Below are 17,587 nucleotides of genomic sequence, written 5' to 3' on the forward strand. Positions count from 1 at the left end.
AGAGGAAGCCAAGTGCAGAGGAGAGCCCTGAGGCCTCCATCAGTTCCTCTTGGCTTGCCCTGTGACACAGGCTGCTGCCTACTGGGCTCTTTTCTCGCTCCCTTTTTTCCTCCTTGAACAGACTGGCAGTTAAGACAGGTTTAGCTGTCACATGGGATGATATGATTACCCAAATTACTTGGCAGTGGTTTCATTTCTCAAGTAAATGAAAAGGTAAGACTGTGATCTGTGAGACTGAAATGGTGCATTAAGCAACTCTGAAGATCACTTTTTAAAATTCAAGTGAAAGCTCAAACACATATTTAGAATGATGGCTAATAATAATAATAATAATAATATATTTTGAAAGTGAATAGCTGCAGGAATCCCTGGACCAGGAAACTAGTTCTGAATTGGAAGGAATTGGAAGACATCTACCCAAGACTTTCAGTGCCATAAAACCCTGAGACCAAATTTAAATTGTCAGGGACAACTAGTCAGAAAAACCTTTGTGATGGGATTTTAAAGGGGATGAAGACATTCTTTGCTGGTTTTAGAGGCAGCATTATACCTCATGGTGTTATTCTGACACCAAGATTTCCTGCAGGGCTGAATGCTCTCATGATGTTTTAACACAGAGGCTCCTGAGAGGCTTTAGACACTGTGGAAGTGTTTTTTCATTGCTTGACCTTGTAACCACCAGGTCAGAGTCAGGGCACTGCAGGGGCCATGGGACTCCTTTGGGGTCCATCAGGGCAATCTGATACATACAGCATAAATGTCAATCCAAGTGTCCACCTGGGCCATGTGCTTCTCTATCCTTGGTTAGGTTGTCAGAGGGTGAGAAGCTGCTGATGGAGCAACTCTGTTCATTTACAAATAGTTTTCGACTAACTCTTCCCTTATCCAGACAGTTAATACAAAGTTTAGGGGTAGCAGTTCAAGGACTAAAGTTGTAATAAATGGTAAAGATGATGATGAAGCAAAGGAATGTGGCGTAACAAACCCATCTCATAGTCTTAATGTTAAAAAAACCACCACAATTCTCAAAAGCAATAAATAATTTTAGCTATTTACTAACCATTTGTACTCCAGATGGGTTATCCAGAACTATTTGATAGGTAATGGTCACTCATTAGACTATGTGTGACAGCTCAATAATCTGTTTTTGTCTTATAGATGTGAGGAGATTTGAGGACACAAGAAAACAGCTTTCAGTGGACATGAAAAATTTTTGTTTAGTGGTCACACTCAGTTCTCCAGAATTGTACTTTAAGTAGTCGTCTTTGAATTGGAAGCTTACAACAGCATTGTGTCTTCTGAGAAATAACACTTCAAATAAAGCTGTATTAAAGTGCTATTGAATGATAAGAATGCAATGGGTAGCTCTCTGCTGAAATTACCTTGAGAGAATTAAAAAAAACAGGCCCTACTTGGGTATAATTATTTTTGAATAAATGTAGAGTAAAATGTAAAAAGTGGAGTTTTGTTTGAAAAACTGAAATTTTGTTCAGCTGACAGAAGTCCAAGGCACCTATTTTTCTGAAAGTGTTGTCCAGAACCATAATTCATTGGAACAAGATTTTTCTCACATAAATAAACTAACTCTAAACTATATTTTCTCATGAATAAACTGTGTTTATCTTGCTAATTTGTTAACAAAATCAAATTGCAAGTTTGTCTCTCTCTGGCATACTGACTCTTCCAGTGGAATTAATTCCCCTGGGTGACTTTATCAGATTTGTTCACTTTATTCCTGAACACAATGTTCAGTTCAAAACAACAAAAAGAGGAAGAACTTTTCTTCTTTGGTTTTGCAGTAAGTGACTGGGAAATATTTTGTTGCCACAGGCATGTGGAGTTCTGTGGATCCTTCCTGATGAAACATTGATTGTAGCATTGCCTGTGATTTTCAAAGAACTAGATGTTCCTTTCAGGCTTATTAGCTTCTGCTAGAATCTAAAATGAACTTTTTTTTTCTCCCAAAGCTAAGGTACAATTCTGCCTCCTGAACGTTTGAAATTTTAAGCTGGGAAGATGAAGGGAAGTTCCAAAATCCGAGATAAGTCTTCATTTTTACATGCTAATGTATCAGGGGGGAATTTCAACAGTAAATTCAGCACAATATGGATGCTCTAAGTTTTAGCTTTTATATTTTCCAGATTCTGTACTGCATAGGTACGTAACTCTGAACTTCATATAAAGTGCTATCAAGTTCTCTTCACATTTTAGTAAGACAAAACAATCCTTTTCCAGCCTGAGAACCAAGGACACTGTTGCAGCTTCAGGCCCAAAAAGGTATAAACAACAGCAAATTGAGGACAGCAATTTGGGAGGATGGGACTTTATGACCTGAAGCTGTAATTGGACAATTAACCCCTTACATGTGAATGGACCAAAACTTATAAAAGTGTGAAAACTCGTAACTTGGAGTCCATCTTGGGTGTAGCCACAGCCAGGCTCCTTTACTGCCCAAGGTGTATCCTTTGAAGGCCTTTTTAATAAACACCTACTTTATTCCTTTAGCATTGTGTAGCTTCTTTCTAGGTAGTCTCTCAAGGCATCAATACAATGAAAGCTTCAAAAATCACGGCTTAAAGAATCTGTTCAAAAAGCAACACAGGTAAATATATGGAAACATTGGTATGTGAGACATAGAAACTTGCTTAGATACTGGACAACTAAAATGCAAGTCAAATTTACAGCCAGTTAGGAGATAATATGTAGAGATTTACCTATCTGCTAGCATGCAAGAAATGCAGGCAGACTGAAAAATTAAAATCTTTCTAGAAGCCTTTTTTATTCAATTATATTTTGTGTTCTTCCTTACTCTTTCTTCTCAAAAAGGAAATATTTTCAAATGACTTCTCCATTTAATCATAACTAGTGCAAAATGAAAAAGAGTTTACATGTGTATTTTGAATTTTATATTGATTCCTAACACAACCCCCAGGCTCAGCTTGATACCTAATATTGTAGACACAGATTTCAACTGTACTGCAAATGCACAGGACCATTTATTACAAACTTACACAGTGAACATGGCAAATCCTGTTGTCTCTAACACAAATATGGAGAAAAATAAGCAGTTTTCGTAATTGCCAACCTATCTACCTTGAAGCCTTTTCCCAGTCTTGCTGCTTGTCTCTGTATTAGACACAGAGTATAACAGTAAGAGCCATCAAGTGTCTACGCCAGTTTGAAGTCATAATCCTGAACTGTAAGTTTGGGCGCTGCTCAGGCATCATGACAGGAACAGATGTTTTGGGATATTAACTTGAGTGTATCCACAAATGAGTCAAGGTAGGCTACCAGAGAATAGACACTTCATTTCTTGTAAGACAAGGTGGGAACCAGTTCCAGACAGTGCTTGGATCTCATGGCAACCTGAGATTCAATGTCAGCAACTGCAGAAATATTTTTAAGTCAAAGAAAGCAGTGTGGGATAAAACCTACCAAAATCTTACTGCCTAGGTGTTCACTTCTTGTTTTAACAAGCTAGATGGAAAAAATTGTCACTGGTCCATGACCTGTGTAACTGCATCTGCTCTGAGTTTTTCAGATAAATGGTGGCTGGAGGTTTGGGGATGGTGCTGGGAAAGGCAGTGGGATAGTTTGGGGAAGAGTGGGCAGATAGGTTACCAGAGAAAAATTTGCTCTGCCCTTGAAGGAGGCCTCAGAGGAGCATGATCCAAGGTGTGTCCACAGGATGGATTTTGTTTGGTGAGGTAGAAACCCAGGTCCTCATTGCAAAGCAAAGCGATGGCGGTGCAGGGGTCTGGTTTCTCTCTCCTGGGGTCTGTGAATGACCACTGTCTCTTTCCCCTGTGCCTGGGGAAGCTACAAAGGGAGGCCGGCACCAGCTGGTCCCTGAAACATTCTTGTAGGTGAGGGCAGTCAGATGAGGGCTGAAGGCAGCCAGGCCTAACACACCTGCCAGGACTACCCTGAGCTGCCACTGGCTCAGGTGTGGTAGAAGAATGCAGTAGCTGGTGACACCAGCTGAGGTCTACCGTAGCCATGACCTTGCCTGTTGCAGTGCATCTGTGTTCTTTGTGTTGTAAATATCATGTTGGTATGCTCTGTCACCCCCCAGCTCAGTTGGTTTCCCACAAGTTGTACCTGCCCAGGTGCCTGCCAATCCCTGTCACAGCCCTGCCTCCTCGCCCAGAATGTTCTCTGTCCCTCCCCGCTGGGGTCTCAATCCTGTGTTATGCCTTTCCCCTTGAGTGTCAATCCACCCTGATCCCTGCCCCTTGTTCCAGTGAGTTCCCTGTCAATCCTCTCTTGTACCAACCCCCGGCTTGGACCTCCCCTTTGGGGTTGCCCTGAATCACGGTGCCCCAGTGGATTGTTCAGCTGCTTGTCAGTTTGTGTCCCCTACCTGTATTTTCCCATTTGTTGGAACTTTGTGAATCCTGCCCTCTGATCCTCCCCTGAGTATTCCCTATTGGTGAAGAGTTTGTAACCGCCCCCTGAACCGCCCCCATATATAATCCCTGCACACCTATGAGTTTTGCGCTTTGTCCCTCTCTGCTTCAGTGAGTAAACCAGTTCCTGGACCCCATATAAAGAGCTTCCTTCTGAATCCTTGCCTCCATGTTCAGCACCAACTATCAGGATGTGCCATAGAGTAATAGCTCTAAGCTGCATTCCAGGTCATCCTGCTCCCGGAGCGTGTCCCGCTCTTGGCATGGTGCCTTGGTGGTGGTGAGTTAGCCTGGGACTCCAGCACCACATAACCTGCCCATCCCCAGCTTTCAGAGGGATACCTTTCCAAGCCCTAACTGCCAGCATCTCCATGAGAAGAGTCCTTATCAAAGCCCTTCATATAGAATTTCAGTAATTTCTTTTACTGCTGAATTTTAGATTTTGACATGAGTCTCTCTTGAATGTTCCTCATTGTGAGGTTAGATGTTCGGTATTTTCTTTAATGATCATTTATGCTTTTTTAGATGTTACGAGGTACGAATCATTTTATGGTATGAATCACTTAAATTTGGACATCTCATTGTGAATGTGGAGTCTTTGCATGGGTAGGGTTAGAGTGGGCTCCCTTGTAAGACACAGTGACTTCTAACATGGTGGAGGCTACTTATCTTTCTTAATTATATCTGCGTTAGGGAAACAGATGGAAAATAACGTTTTGAGGGAATGTACATTTGGCTGATCATTCATGCATTGCAGAGTTAATATAAGAGCTTCCTTAATCACAGTTTTCTGTCCAATATTTTTTACCATTTTAAAGTTCATAATTTGTGAGCGCAGGGCACTGCAGTACTGTAGATGTCTCGTTTTGCTTTTTCTTTAATGTTGTGTTTATTCTCTTTTCCCTGCAATTCTAACAGTCATTTCTTGCTGTGCAGCTTTACATTTATTCTGCTTCTCAATTGAAATGAAAAAATTCTTATTAAAATAGAATGTGTGACTATATCTGAGCTGCCTCCTAAACTTGTATTATATAGATGATTTTTTTTTTTTCAATAAATACGTAGGTTTGAAAAATTTGCATTTTAATATCTCTTTTCTAATTTATTTTCATAATTCTATAGAGGCTTTCAGGTTTGTTGTCCCTTATTCAATCCAAAATAATCTGAACTCATATGATTTTTTCCATAGTCCATAATCTTGAAATTCTCTTACTACTTCTCTCTGGCACAGCTGGAATGACTTCCTTGAATTATTGTGAGGTTAATTCCTCACCATATGCTCTGGACTGCTTCAGGATGTTTTGCTGTTGAAAGCCATTCTGCTTTAAACTTTTGTGAGTTCTGTATTATTTTGCAGGAACAATTCAAAATCTTCTCACAAGGGTTTCTAAATTACAACCAGCTTTGTAGCATTCTTCCAGGCAGGCCAGTTGCTTCCTTACCCAGGTGACCGACTTCCTTGGTAGTGTTTGAATTTTATCTCTGGTCTTATGTTTTTTGAATTCTTTGTTGTAGCATGTCATGGTCGAATCAAAGTGCTTTAACTGTCTGTGGAGCTTATTATTGTTAGTCCAGACATAGCCTAGGGGTTTTAAAATTCAAAACTAGTCTTTGCTGGCAAGACAACTTTATATTAGAAATAACTCTTCAGTGACCAAAAATATATTTTAAATCAAAATACCATATTCTTTTGGACTTATACTCAAAAAGTAGCTTTTGAAACTTACGGATCACTAATTGAATGATTTTAAGGAGATTGGATGTTAAAGAAGAGTCTTGAGCTTGCTTCTTCAGCAAAATCATATGTCCATGTTTTCTCCTTATAACCATATACTTTGATACAAATGCACAGTTTAGAAACAAATGTTCAATTCATTGCAATTTAAACAACAGAATTACAAAGTAGTATATGCATTGAATTGAAATTATTGATACAATATTAATTGGTTCATATCTGGTGTTATGCAACATTTTAGTTTGGATTTTTCTGTAATGACAAAAGATAATTAACACATTTATATTTTTTTTTTTCCTTGCTTGAAAATGACAAGCATGATTAGCTTAGTTTGGAGATCGAGTTGACAAAGATTTGTGTCCTTACTTATTTTTTATTCATTCTTTGGTAACACTCTGAAAAATCACTGGCAGTATGCTACAAGCATAGTATTACTTTGGGTGTAGTTGTTGGTATTTTCAACTCTGCACACTGATGTTGCATAGCACCCCATAAATGCTTTTATAATTTTCATTTTTGGATGAAGTGTTCACCAGTTGCAGTTTGACCTGGAACAGTAGAACATCTTCTTAAATGTACTCCGCAATTCTGGGCTTCGGAATGCAAAAATCATAGGGTTGATGATGGCATTGCACATTATGAGTGTCCCATTCACGTGGAAAATGGACATGTAGCAGGCACAGTACGGGTTATGCGGGCAAAACCTTGCTAAGAGGATGTGAAGAACAAAGGGGGCCCAACAGCAAAGGAAAACTCCAAGAAAAACAGTCAGTGTAATCGCGCCTTTCATGTTAGTTCTGTGATGGACAGTGCTGCTGGGCAGTGAGGCAATTTTTTTGGCGTGAGATCGAGCCAGGAGGAACATGTGGACGTAGAGGCAGAGTATGAAAAACATCATCAAAGGGAACAGGATGGTGAAGGGAATGACTGTTGCTGCTTCGTAGGAGAAGAGGGCAATGGCAACGCTGCTGCCGGCACAGAACGCCCAAATGATGGCCAAGATAGCCAAGGCTCTCCTCAGAGTCATGATATTGTGGTACCGCAAAGCGTAGAAGATCGTGATGTACCTATCTGCTGCGATAGCTAGCAAGCTGAAAATAGACCCCAGCAAAGACAGAATGAACATGGAATCCATGGCATCATCTAGTTTTTTCTCAAAGTCTCCGTGGCGTTTCAGGTATCCCATTTTGCATAAGATGATAAAGATGTTCTCCAGAGTTTTGTACAAGCTGCCTAACATGTCTGAAATGGCTAAGCTGCAAATGAAGAAGTACATGGGCAAGTGTAAGTTCTTATTTTTAACAACAGCAATGAGGATAAGTAGATTTTCCAGTATCCCAGCGGCAGCAACAGTGAAAAAAACTTCCTCTGGCACCACAACCTGGGTGCAGTCAGTGACATTTAATGAAAAATCACTTATGTTTTCGAGGGATGGAATGCTTGTCTGCCCAAGGTGTTTGATTAAGTCCGAAGGTCTCTCAGTGCTCATTCTCCTAGTCATGGAAGAGTCTGGGTTGCTTCTTTTTCAGGTTTGGCTTTATTCTGAAGCTGACCTGTCAATCAGACCATTCTTTGTTTGATCAAGGCTCTCTCCTTCATCTGGAGCAATTTCAAGACTTAACTGAAATGTTTGGAATTTCTCCTGCAATAAAACATGAAGAAACATAAATATCAAGAAGAAATTCACCACATATACGAGATAAAAATAGATATTTGAAGAGTATCATCCATTGCAGTTTAAAGCATGAGTATAATCACCACAGAGAGACACAATTGGATGAAATAAGATCTGCTCACTGAACCTCAAAGAAAATCAAAGTGTAAATTCGGTTTTAGCTTCAAAGCAATTTAAAAAAAATACATGTAATTTTCTTCACTAATGTGTGCCCCGCATTTACTGAAACTAATTCGACAGACTTCAAGAGTTTGGCAATCTTTACTGTCCCAGCTGTTTGCTTTAAGAAAGGCTGGCAATTCTCACAAGATTTTCAGTATTATTAGACACAAATAAAACTAATGCCAAGATAAACTCTTGTCCAAAACAGTAACATGTTTACCTCCTCACTGTTGATGGTACAGTGACATGCCTTCCATTTAGATGTAAACATTTGTAAACACTGATGTATTTAGAGGCATATTAGATACTAGTGAGAGGCTTCCTTTTCGTTTAGATAGAAACTCTCTTTTGATTCCATGAACATATTTCTAAGATCCAAAGTACAAACCTTTTCTTGTCTGTATTTTACAACTATCTAAAACCCCAAGTAATTTATTTCAGCACTGAGATGACTTTATGCTTTCTCCATAATGATTATGATCTATACTACATCCAAGCATATAGGAATCTTTCCAAAGGAATAGAATTTTTACTCCTTTCATTAATGTATTAATTGATACTAATTTAGCTTGGATATGACCCATAATAAGAAAAAGTTTTTCTTGTCATCTTCATAGCCAGTCTTGGGAAACACAGATGCAGTTTTGGTATTTAAAAAATTTAATTTAAAATTTAAAAAGTCCCCTTCTTTAAAGATGTATTTTTACTGAAAGAGTTGTCAGGCACTGTAACAGGCTGTCCAGAGAAGTGGTTGAGTCACCGTCTTGTGAGGCATTTAAATGATATATGGATGTGACACTTACAGGCATGGTTTAGGGTGGACTTGGCAATGCTGGGTTAATGGTTGGACTCAGTGAACTTAAAGGCCTTTTCTAGCCTAAATGAATCTAAAATTTCATGATTTCGCTCTGTTTTAAAATTTAAACCAGCTTTCTTTGACACTTTCATATCAGTAAATCTAGAAATTCCATTGGACATTTCACAATCAGGGTTGCTGAACACTATAACACACAATTACTGTTTCAAAGGGGGAAGTCAAGATTAATTATTTTGTATACAAACAAGACTTGGAGCACGAGCCATCACAAATTTGATGAAACATGATCACTTCAGAAAAGCATTCAGGAGGGTACCCATACATATCTGAAAACACAGGCAGTGTAGTGGACAAAATGAACTGTATTGCACTGCATCATGTGTGGACATTTCCAAAGATAATTAGGCCAACATCTGTCAGTATGTCATGGAAGGAATTACTAAACAGAGTAAGAAACCTGACAATGTCTTTGCAATGATATGTTTTTCTTCTTCTCACCTGGAGCTACTGTCACAGTTAAGTTTAATGATATCTAATCTAGCACTCTGTTAACAATTTTCACTCTTTATAGGAAGTCAGCACAGACACTTCAGACAAAACTTCATTTCAATAGGATTTAAACAGGTGAATCAGCTGGCAAATATATTTATTAAGCTGCTATTTTCTCAAAACTGTTTTTCAAGAATGCTTCTTTGCTGATATAGTCATATTGCTGAAATAATCTACCTTAAAAGCATGAAGTTTCCTTCACTGAAAATACATAATATTATGAATGGCATGGTATATTACATCTGCTGCTTGTAATTTTACAGTAACTTTGTATTAAGCTGAAAACAGAGAATTTATAAGGATTTTGGTGCATTTACAGTAAACTGAATAATTGCATCACTTAATGTTGTTTTCCAAGAATTAATAGTAAAAAAGACCACCTTGTTTCAGAGATTCTCATTTCAGCATTTATACATGGCTATTGCACACTATTCTATTAGAGTTCCATCACAGTTCTTGTCAAGTATCTCCTTTTCTGATGCTTCAGCGTGGTGCACAGTCATATTTCAACCTCAGCTATCCCAGAGGGAAATACCTGTGTATACAGTGTTTTACTTGTTTTATAAATCCAGTGCTTGATCTGCAAAATGGACATTATTTCATACATCTGCAGGAAGTTCCACAGTTACAGGATTCTTTTCACTGCTACTAATCTACCAGATAGTGTGCATTAAGTAGTTTAGTGGTTTAGATTTACCAGATTCTTCTTTTGCAGGTACCTGCAAAGTCAGCCTTTCCCATCTAGTGTTTACATTTCAGAACTATTAAAAATAGGACACAACGATTTAAAAATAATAAAAAAACCCCAACCCTTCCATATAGAACAATTCTGGTTTTATTGGCAATCAATAGCTGAATTATTTGTATTTTAACTTTTTTGATGTCATTCATGGTCTAAGAATAAGTCTGCCTGACTCCAGCAAGAATTGTAAAACAGTCAAACAGCAGTAAATGACAATGAAAGACTCTTAAAATCTTAAATACATTTGTATAACAAAACCATAAAAATATTCAACCCATTCTTGTTTCAGTTAGGTTCTGGATGGAGAAATCAACAGCTCAGTAACACTGGATATTCAGAAACATTATTTATCTAGCAGGAGGCAGACTCCTGCTGATGGCAGTAGTAAAGATACTAAAAATGCATATATTTGTAGTAATATCATCAATTTCGATTTGTTTGGTAGCTATCTAAAGGATGATGAAGCACCAAACTGGGAGAACGGAAGCCAGGACCAGAAACCATACTGGCAATATTGTACAAACTTAGGAAACAAATCAAAATCAGATTACCTGACAATGGTAATCACCATGATTATGGTGTGGCTCCTTAGGATGCTCTTATTACTTGGAAGGTGTGTTTGCACTGGTTTATATTACACAGCTAAAAGCCAGCCCCAGTACTTCAGCTTGTGGCAAGGCTGAAAATACCCTTGAGGATGCTGGGAACTCCCAGAGCTCCAGAGCATTAGCCTTGGGCACAAATCATCACTCTCTCCTGTGTGTCTGGTGCCCGCTGATAACTAAAATACAAATTTCTCCTCAGTAGAAATACAATGACTTAGCATCTAAAAGGTATGGGGATAATAGGTTTGCTCTTGATTATTTTTTTTTTTAATTGGATAAAAATTAATTCACTGAATAAACAAATAACACATTTCCAATGCCAAAATATTAAATAAACTGGCCAGGTAAGCTGCAATAGCATTAAGAGTAATTTCAGCTGTGAGTTGTAATGAGAAGACATGGTTAAAAAATTATATACCTTAAATATGGTATAATTTCCCAGGGGCCTTTTTTTATTTTTTTTTTAATCTATTATTGTTTTAATAGCAAACCATACTGCTCTTTATCACAGAGACCCCAAGATGTATTACTCTCTAAATAGCTGTCAGTAAATAAAACCTGAAAGGGTATGGAGTAGTCTCTTCAGCTTTAGGACTGTACAAAATAGCTGTGATAACAAGCCAGTTATGTAGAGGCAATCATTTCTTTCCAGAACCATGAAATGTATGAATTCCTGCTTTTATGTATCTAAAGTTTTTGAGAAAAAAAAATGTAATTTAGAAGGAATGGAACAGAATAAGTGGTTTGTGTATCAGACACTGTATATACAGTATATTTCACAACCCACTCAGTGTATACATAGGTGCTTATTTGTCACTAGCAATGCCATAACCTTCCCTCAATCCCCTAAAGTCTCCAATGTATTAGCACTTGCTTCCAATGTCTTTATCTCTAGCCAGCTCCAAAGCTTTATCATCAGGATAATCTGTTCAGTTTGGCTCCCCTTCTAAAGCCTCGCCCTAGTGGAACATGAATCCCCTGTGAGGTGGTTGGACAAGCTGTGTGTGATGGGTTATGCTCCTGGTGCAGCTTAGAATGACCTCCTTTGCCCAAAAATGCAAGCCAAAGCCCCACAGATGGGAGCAAGGTATTTTTTCAGTCACTTGCATTCAAGCTACTGCAATTTTGTATCAAGATACATTGGACAAAAAACTATGGACAAATAGCTTTTCCCTTGTTTCTAGCTTTTCTGGGAGCACCAGGCATTTAAGAAGGAACCATGCCAATTTAAAACATGGATGTGGAGGCTTAGTTTTTAAAGCTGTAAAACCAGAAAAATGGCAATTTTTTTTCCTATTTTTTTTGTCTTTAGTAGCTGGACAGTAGTTTTCATGAGGACAAGGACTGGACCTGTTAATAGGCAGGTCAGTTATGAGGATAGGATGATCCCTACGTGTGCTAGTGGGAATTTCTTCTTGTCTGCCAGCCTGGCTTAACCCTGAACAAGCAAGTAAGCGAAAAAACACATCAAGCCTGATCCTGCCTTGCCCTGCACATTGTATGGTTCTTTACAGTCATTAGAAGTAACTGTCCAAGGAATTACTCTAAAAAATACAGACTCCTAAGGGCCCTGTCAGCTTCTTTACTTCCTGTAGCTTTTCTGTCCGTCTCAAATGAAAATATCTCACCCACTTTGAGGTTGACCATACTTAAGGTACCTCAGCATGGCCTGTACAAGAAAACCCCAGAGATCTGCCTGTTTGTGGAACAGTAGCAGATCATAAGTGAAACATCCTCAGCTGTAACTGTTAAACTCTTGAAAGAAAGAGTTTCCTCAAATGACCTCGATTTTAAATCTCTCACCATTTATTAAGCAGACCCAAATGGTGCAGGAAGGATGCAAGAAAGTTGCTAAAATTTAGTGGCAGCACAGGTCTTTGAAATTGTCTAAGTATTGTTCCTTTGTTTGGGAATCCTCCTGAAAGCATTGGTAACTGTAACTCCCATCAGTAACTGAGATGGTAAAAGGTGCACATTTGATACTTCTTTCATATAAAACTAAGAAAGTCTGTATTTTAAAATAGGCATTATATCTTAAAAAGTTTGTTTGGCAGACACTGAACAAAAGAGTGGCTGTGATCACACAAGAGTGAGAGCATTGATTTCCATCCTTCAGAAATCATAATTTTTCAGTTCCAAATGTGAAATATCCCAGTTGCTGGCATTGAGACGGAACAGAATGATCTCTTTCTAGGGAAGGTCTTTCAGAAACACGAGTTTCCTCTGCTTACTGCTGTAGGTGCAGGTAAAAAAGAGCCACATGGTCACATTTCATTGTTCAGTTGCTAGAACTTGTATCTTCTCATCAAAGTAAATGTATTTCATATGAAAAACCAGTTTATACCAGAATACAGTACTGGTGGATTTGATAGAATCTTTTTCCTTCTAAGTATTTTTATCTTCTTTTTCCTTAATATTTTAAAATTGCAGTGTAGGTAAAACAGTAACAAATAAGGGTATGCGAAAACAGTGAGGAAAATTTGAGATGCTATGATACTTGGATCTTCATAACAATCTTTTGAAATTTTATTAACAACTGCAATTAATATCCATGCTGTATTAGGTAATTTATCCTTTTGCTTTGATCTCCCTCTAGTGTTCAAGAAAATAGAGTTATCTGGGTGTTAATGACTGATGAGAGCTATTCTGATTCTTCACATGAGTGGGCATTATATAACGTTGTGTTGCCTAATTTTGAGTTCATGAACTGTCATCAGACCTAGATAAACGTTTTTTTGTATAAGGGTGTTCACTGCCATAGGTCTTGGTGATACACTGCACCAGGATAGTGAGATTATGTCCCATATGATTTCAATGTTGCTACTTTCTTAGAAATAACTTTACATTAATAGAGATGGCACTTACTGAAGAAAAGAGCAGGAAGCAAAAGAGGGAAGTGCATATGTATACAAGATAAATACATTTAAAAAATACTGTATCTAAAGCTAAATACCTAAAGCAATTGGGTTAACTACTAGCAAAATAATTATAATTGTGACTTCCTTTTAAAAATAATTTCTAGAATGAAATTAGGTGCAAATCATACTTGCTGGAATTTTAAATGTAAGACGTGTGTATATGTTGAACAGACTTCTTTTTTTCCTGACTTCGAAAACTGCATAAGAACAGAATGAGTTTTCTGACCAACTCATAAACTGAACAGACTGGAGATCTTGCGAAGACTACCGCTTAAAAAAAATTGAGTGTTTGATTTACTTCTTATGGATATTTCTTTTTCCTTTAAGATCAACATCAATGTAAAACAATTATGTGTTTATGAATGAGGAGAAATCAGGAAAGAATTTCATACTCATATTTGAGGTTATGTATATTCACTATTGGCACGATTTTGTTGGAGAAAAAAAAAAAAAAAAGCAATAACGCATCTAAGCTATGCAGAAACAAACTGGCCAGGACTACTTCTCTCTCTATCATGTGAGTATAGCTTCATGCAAAACATGCATAGCTCTGGGTGTTCCAACAAAGATACTGGAATCAGGAACAGTAAAAAGGACTAAAGAAAGATGGACTGAGTTCTTAATATCCTTAACAAAATAAATCTTTGCAGTAGCAGAGAGGAAAAAGCAGTTATTTAGAGTGATTATGAATGAAATGGCAAAACCATTAAAATGGGAGTGAGAAAAAGAAATTAAACCTGAAACCCCAAGAAGCATTTTCTGATTAACTCCTTGCGACAGTATCATTTTCCACATACAATTTCTGAGTCTGTAAGCTATGCTATTAGCTGAAGTACCTGGAACTAACAGAAGCTGCATGAAATGTTGAGGTTATGTAAAGATTCTTGCTTTGTCACGAGGCATAAGCACAGAGTGTCCACTAAGTCATTAGTGGACCTTATTTCACAAAGTTGTTAGTGAAATAGTCTTCTTCATATCAAGTATGTGGACAATTTATTGAAAATGAGAAACCTATAGAGATTAAAACTAGGACCTGTAGAAATCGAGGGCTGTAAATGCATCAATGTGCCTCTGACTGGTTTTGCCTCCTATTTCAGTAATTACATTATGGAGCAGCCCTCCCACCAGTGTTGACAACACACTGTGCCCTGGGGAGGAAGAACTTCTGCAAATCATTTAATACACAGGTATCAGGGATGGGAGTGAAATATCAGTGAAGGTTTCCCTTGTCTTTGCTGTATACATCACAATATATGTGATCATAAGAGTTGTTTTTTTCTGAAACATGTGGAGCTTCACTCTCTGAAAAGCTTCTGTTGCTTTATAAATTTGAGATACACTAAGAAATGCAACTACTGTGGCACACTAAGAAATATAATAATTATTAGTCAGTTGTGTTTTTTAACAACATAATCTACCTAAACAAAAAACCCCAAAAGACCAAACCAAACCAAACTTGCTGTGCCTGATGCAGGTAATTGCTTTGGAAGTGATGTCCTTAAAACCTTTGGTCACATCCTTCACCCTCAAATCAATCTCAAGCCATTGGAGTCACTTGGTGACAAGCTACACTGGTAGAAACTAAATACGTTTCTTTATTAATATTGTAATAGAAAGATTCATAGTTCTTTGAAACACTAGTTATTGTGTCCTAGACTTTGTGGTTGGCTTTTATTACACTATTCTTTCCTTTTTGTTTCCAGAATAAATTAATTTTAAGCCTATAAAGCTGTAAATTCCTACAAAGAATGAAAAATGATATTGGATTTGACCACAGGGCAAATAGTTCTTTGGTATCTTTGTAAAATCAGTCAAGAGGCCTTCAAGTGACATTTCTGGAGGCCATTGCTCTGTTCTTACACTTTCCAGTAAATCACTGTTTGCCATTAATAATGCCATCACAGAAATGTTGCCAACAAGCATTAAGGAAATCTCCATTACAGAAAAGCATTAACCATTTATTGAAAGACAAGTCCTGTGTTTCTGCTCTAAAGAAAGAAGCACAGCTAGCTGCTCTTTTAGGAGCCATCCATCTTCTTCTCTGGCTGTGTTTGCTCCAGTAGTTGCAAACAAAATAATAGTCAAAGTAGACAGTATCATTAGAGTAACAGTTAATATTTTTAAATGACAGTAAACTAGAGTGTGGGTTTATCGCATGTAGCTTGCTGTTTAAATGCATTATTTTACAGTATGTATTAGGTATGTCTTATTGAAAAAAAAAATGCAAAAATACCAAAAATACAGCATCTTCTTTCCTGAGAGTTACTTAAAGTGGCATTGTGCATTTGGTCTTGCTACTGAACAAATAAGTAGTGAAAAGATGATTTAAAATATTAATTCAATAGATGGTTATTTTCTCTGGAATGAGGTCAGGGTGAAGAAAATATCTCTTTTAGATTTATCTTTTCAGAGCCATCTTCATTCCATATGCCTAGGAGGGAGAATGAGTAGTAAAACAAGTGTGGAAGGACTCTAATCTGAATTGTCCAAACCTGTAAAAAACTACTTGCATTTGGAGTAGTGGCCACATAAAGCTTTAGTCTGGTTACATGTTGGCATTCAGCACTACCATGGCTTCTGCTATAGGTGGGAGTAGACAAAATCTCATTGCAAAAGGTGTGCTGTCATCCAAAACCAGAGAGAGGTGTGGGAGATTTATGAAGATACCTCAGATTAAGTAATTTCACCTTGTCTTTCCTATGCACTAGCATGTGGAACCCCTATGGCAATGATGCTGTGGCAGAACAGGTATTTCCACTTTTGCAAAGGAATAATGGAACTACATGTATATATAGATGTATGTGTGAGTGAATGTGGTGAAATTTGTCTTCTGCCTCTGATCTGAAATAATTAACAGGGAAAGTCAAAGGATAAATAATCAGTTCATGTATCTACAAGTGTGTGTTAAGCAGAGAAATTTGTCCTGCCCTCATTTGTGGTTATCTGCTTCAAGGCAGAGACTGCTGCTGTTTTCTGTCTTCCTCTCCTGTGTGCTGCAGACTGACAAAGGATTAAGTATCTAAAAGTATTGGCAATTAGAGTGCAGCAAACCACACAGTCGTCTGAGAAATCTGAATTGTCAGGTAGATCAATGGAATTATTCAATACTTGCACTTGAGCAAGTGAGAACAGAATTTGGTCTCACTGAACAGAGTGAATAAAACAAAATAGTACCTGGCGGTCGCTCTCCTTAGATAATTCCCAGTCCAGACACAGAAGAATAACCATTGATGACCAGCTAGGAAGTCTCAGGGGGATGTGTGGCTTCTGGTTGATGCAGTGAAAAGAACAAACAAAACAAAGTTGAAGCAGGAAAAACAGTATACAAAAAAAAAGAAACATTTGAATAGAAGTTTTCCTACTATGTAACTTAACTACTATAACTTCTTCCATTGGTAAAGAGGATAAACTTACTCAGTCTTCATACAAGAGGCATAAAACTGCTGCCAAAATTTTTGCTTTAAAGAAGAATGATTGTAAGATGAAGGGTTCTAGGGAACATTAGGAAATATGGCACTTCATTCCACAATAACATTGCATGTTTCACTAATTTCTCCAAGGAGGCTTTCTGACATTAGATACATGTAGTAAATCTCCACTTACCTACTAATGAAACCACTTGTGAGTCAGTTTGCTGGTAGCTCTGGGAGCAAGATTATTTATAAAGGAATTGAAGCCAACACCGTCTTTGCGTAAGGGAAAGATTGGAACATCTAAATCAAAGAGGATGACAGTTGTTTCATTGGCATAACCTTGAGTTAGGATCTCTTTAAATCATTCACTGTCTCTTGAAACATTTATAATAAAAAAAAAAGAAAAACCTGCCCAATCAAAGGAAAAATATTCTGTTTCAGATGGATTATCTTTTCAGCTACTTCTCTTTATAACCTCCCTTCCTAATATTTGGAAGGAGGGGTGTGTAAACCACAAAAGACCATGGGCTATATTATAATAGTATTTAAACACTTAGGTGGA

At 37.7% G+C, this 17,587-nt stretch overlaps 1 protein-coding gene across 1 annotated transcript; it reads right to left on the minus strand.

Moving 5' to 3' along the window:
• Positions 1-6,657: 6,657 nt before the first annotated feature.
• On the minus strand, positions 6,658-17,248 carry MC2R (melanocortin 2 receptor). The gene is made up of 3 exons (XM_023921387.2): positions 17,216-17,248; positions 16,787-16,879; positions 6,658-7,786 (listed from the first exon to the last, which is right to left on the minus strand). The coding sequence occupies exon 3, from the start codon at positions 7,643-7,645 to the stop codon at positions 6,674-6,676; it is 972 nt and encodes a 323-aa protein (XP_023777155.2). The 5' UTR covers positions 7,646-7,786; positions 16,787-16,879; positions 17,216-17,248; the 3' UTR covers positions 6,658-6,673.
• Positions 17,249-17,587: the final 339 nt, after the last annotated feature.

Source organism: Cyanistes caeruleus, chromosome 1 (genome assembly GCF_971803275.1).
Source record: "Cyanistes caeruleus chromosome 1, bCyaCae1.hap1.1, whole genome shotgun sequence".
NCBI classification, from domain to species: Eukaryota; Metazoa; Chordata; class Aves; order Passeriformes; family Paridae; genus Cyanistes; species Cyanistes caeruleus.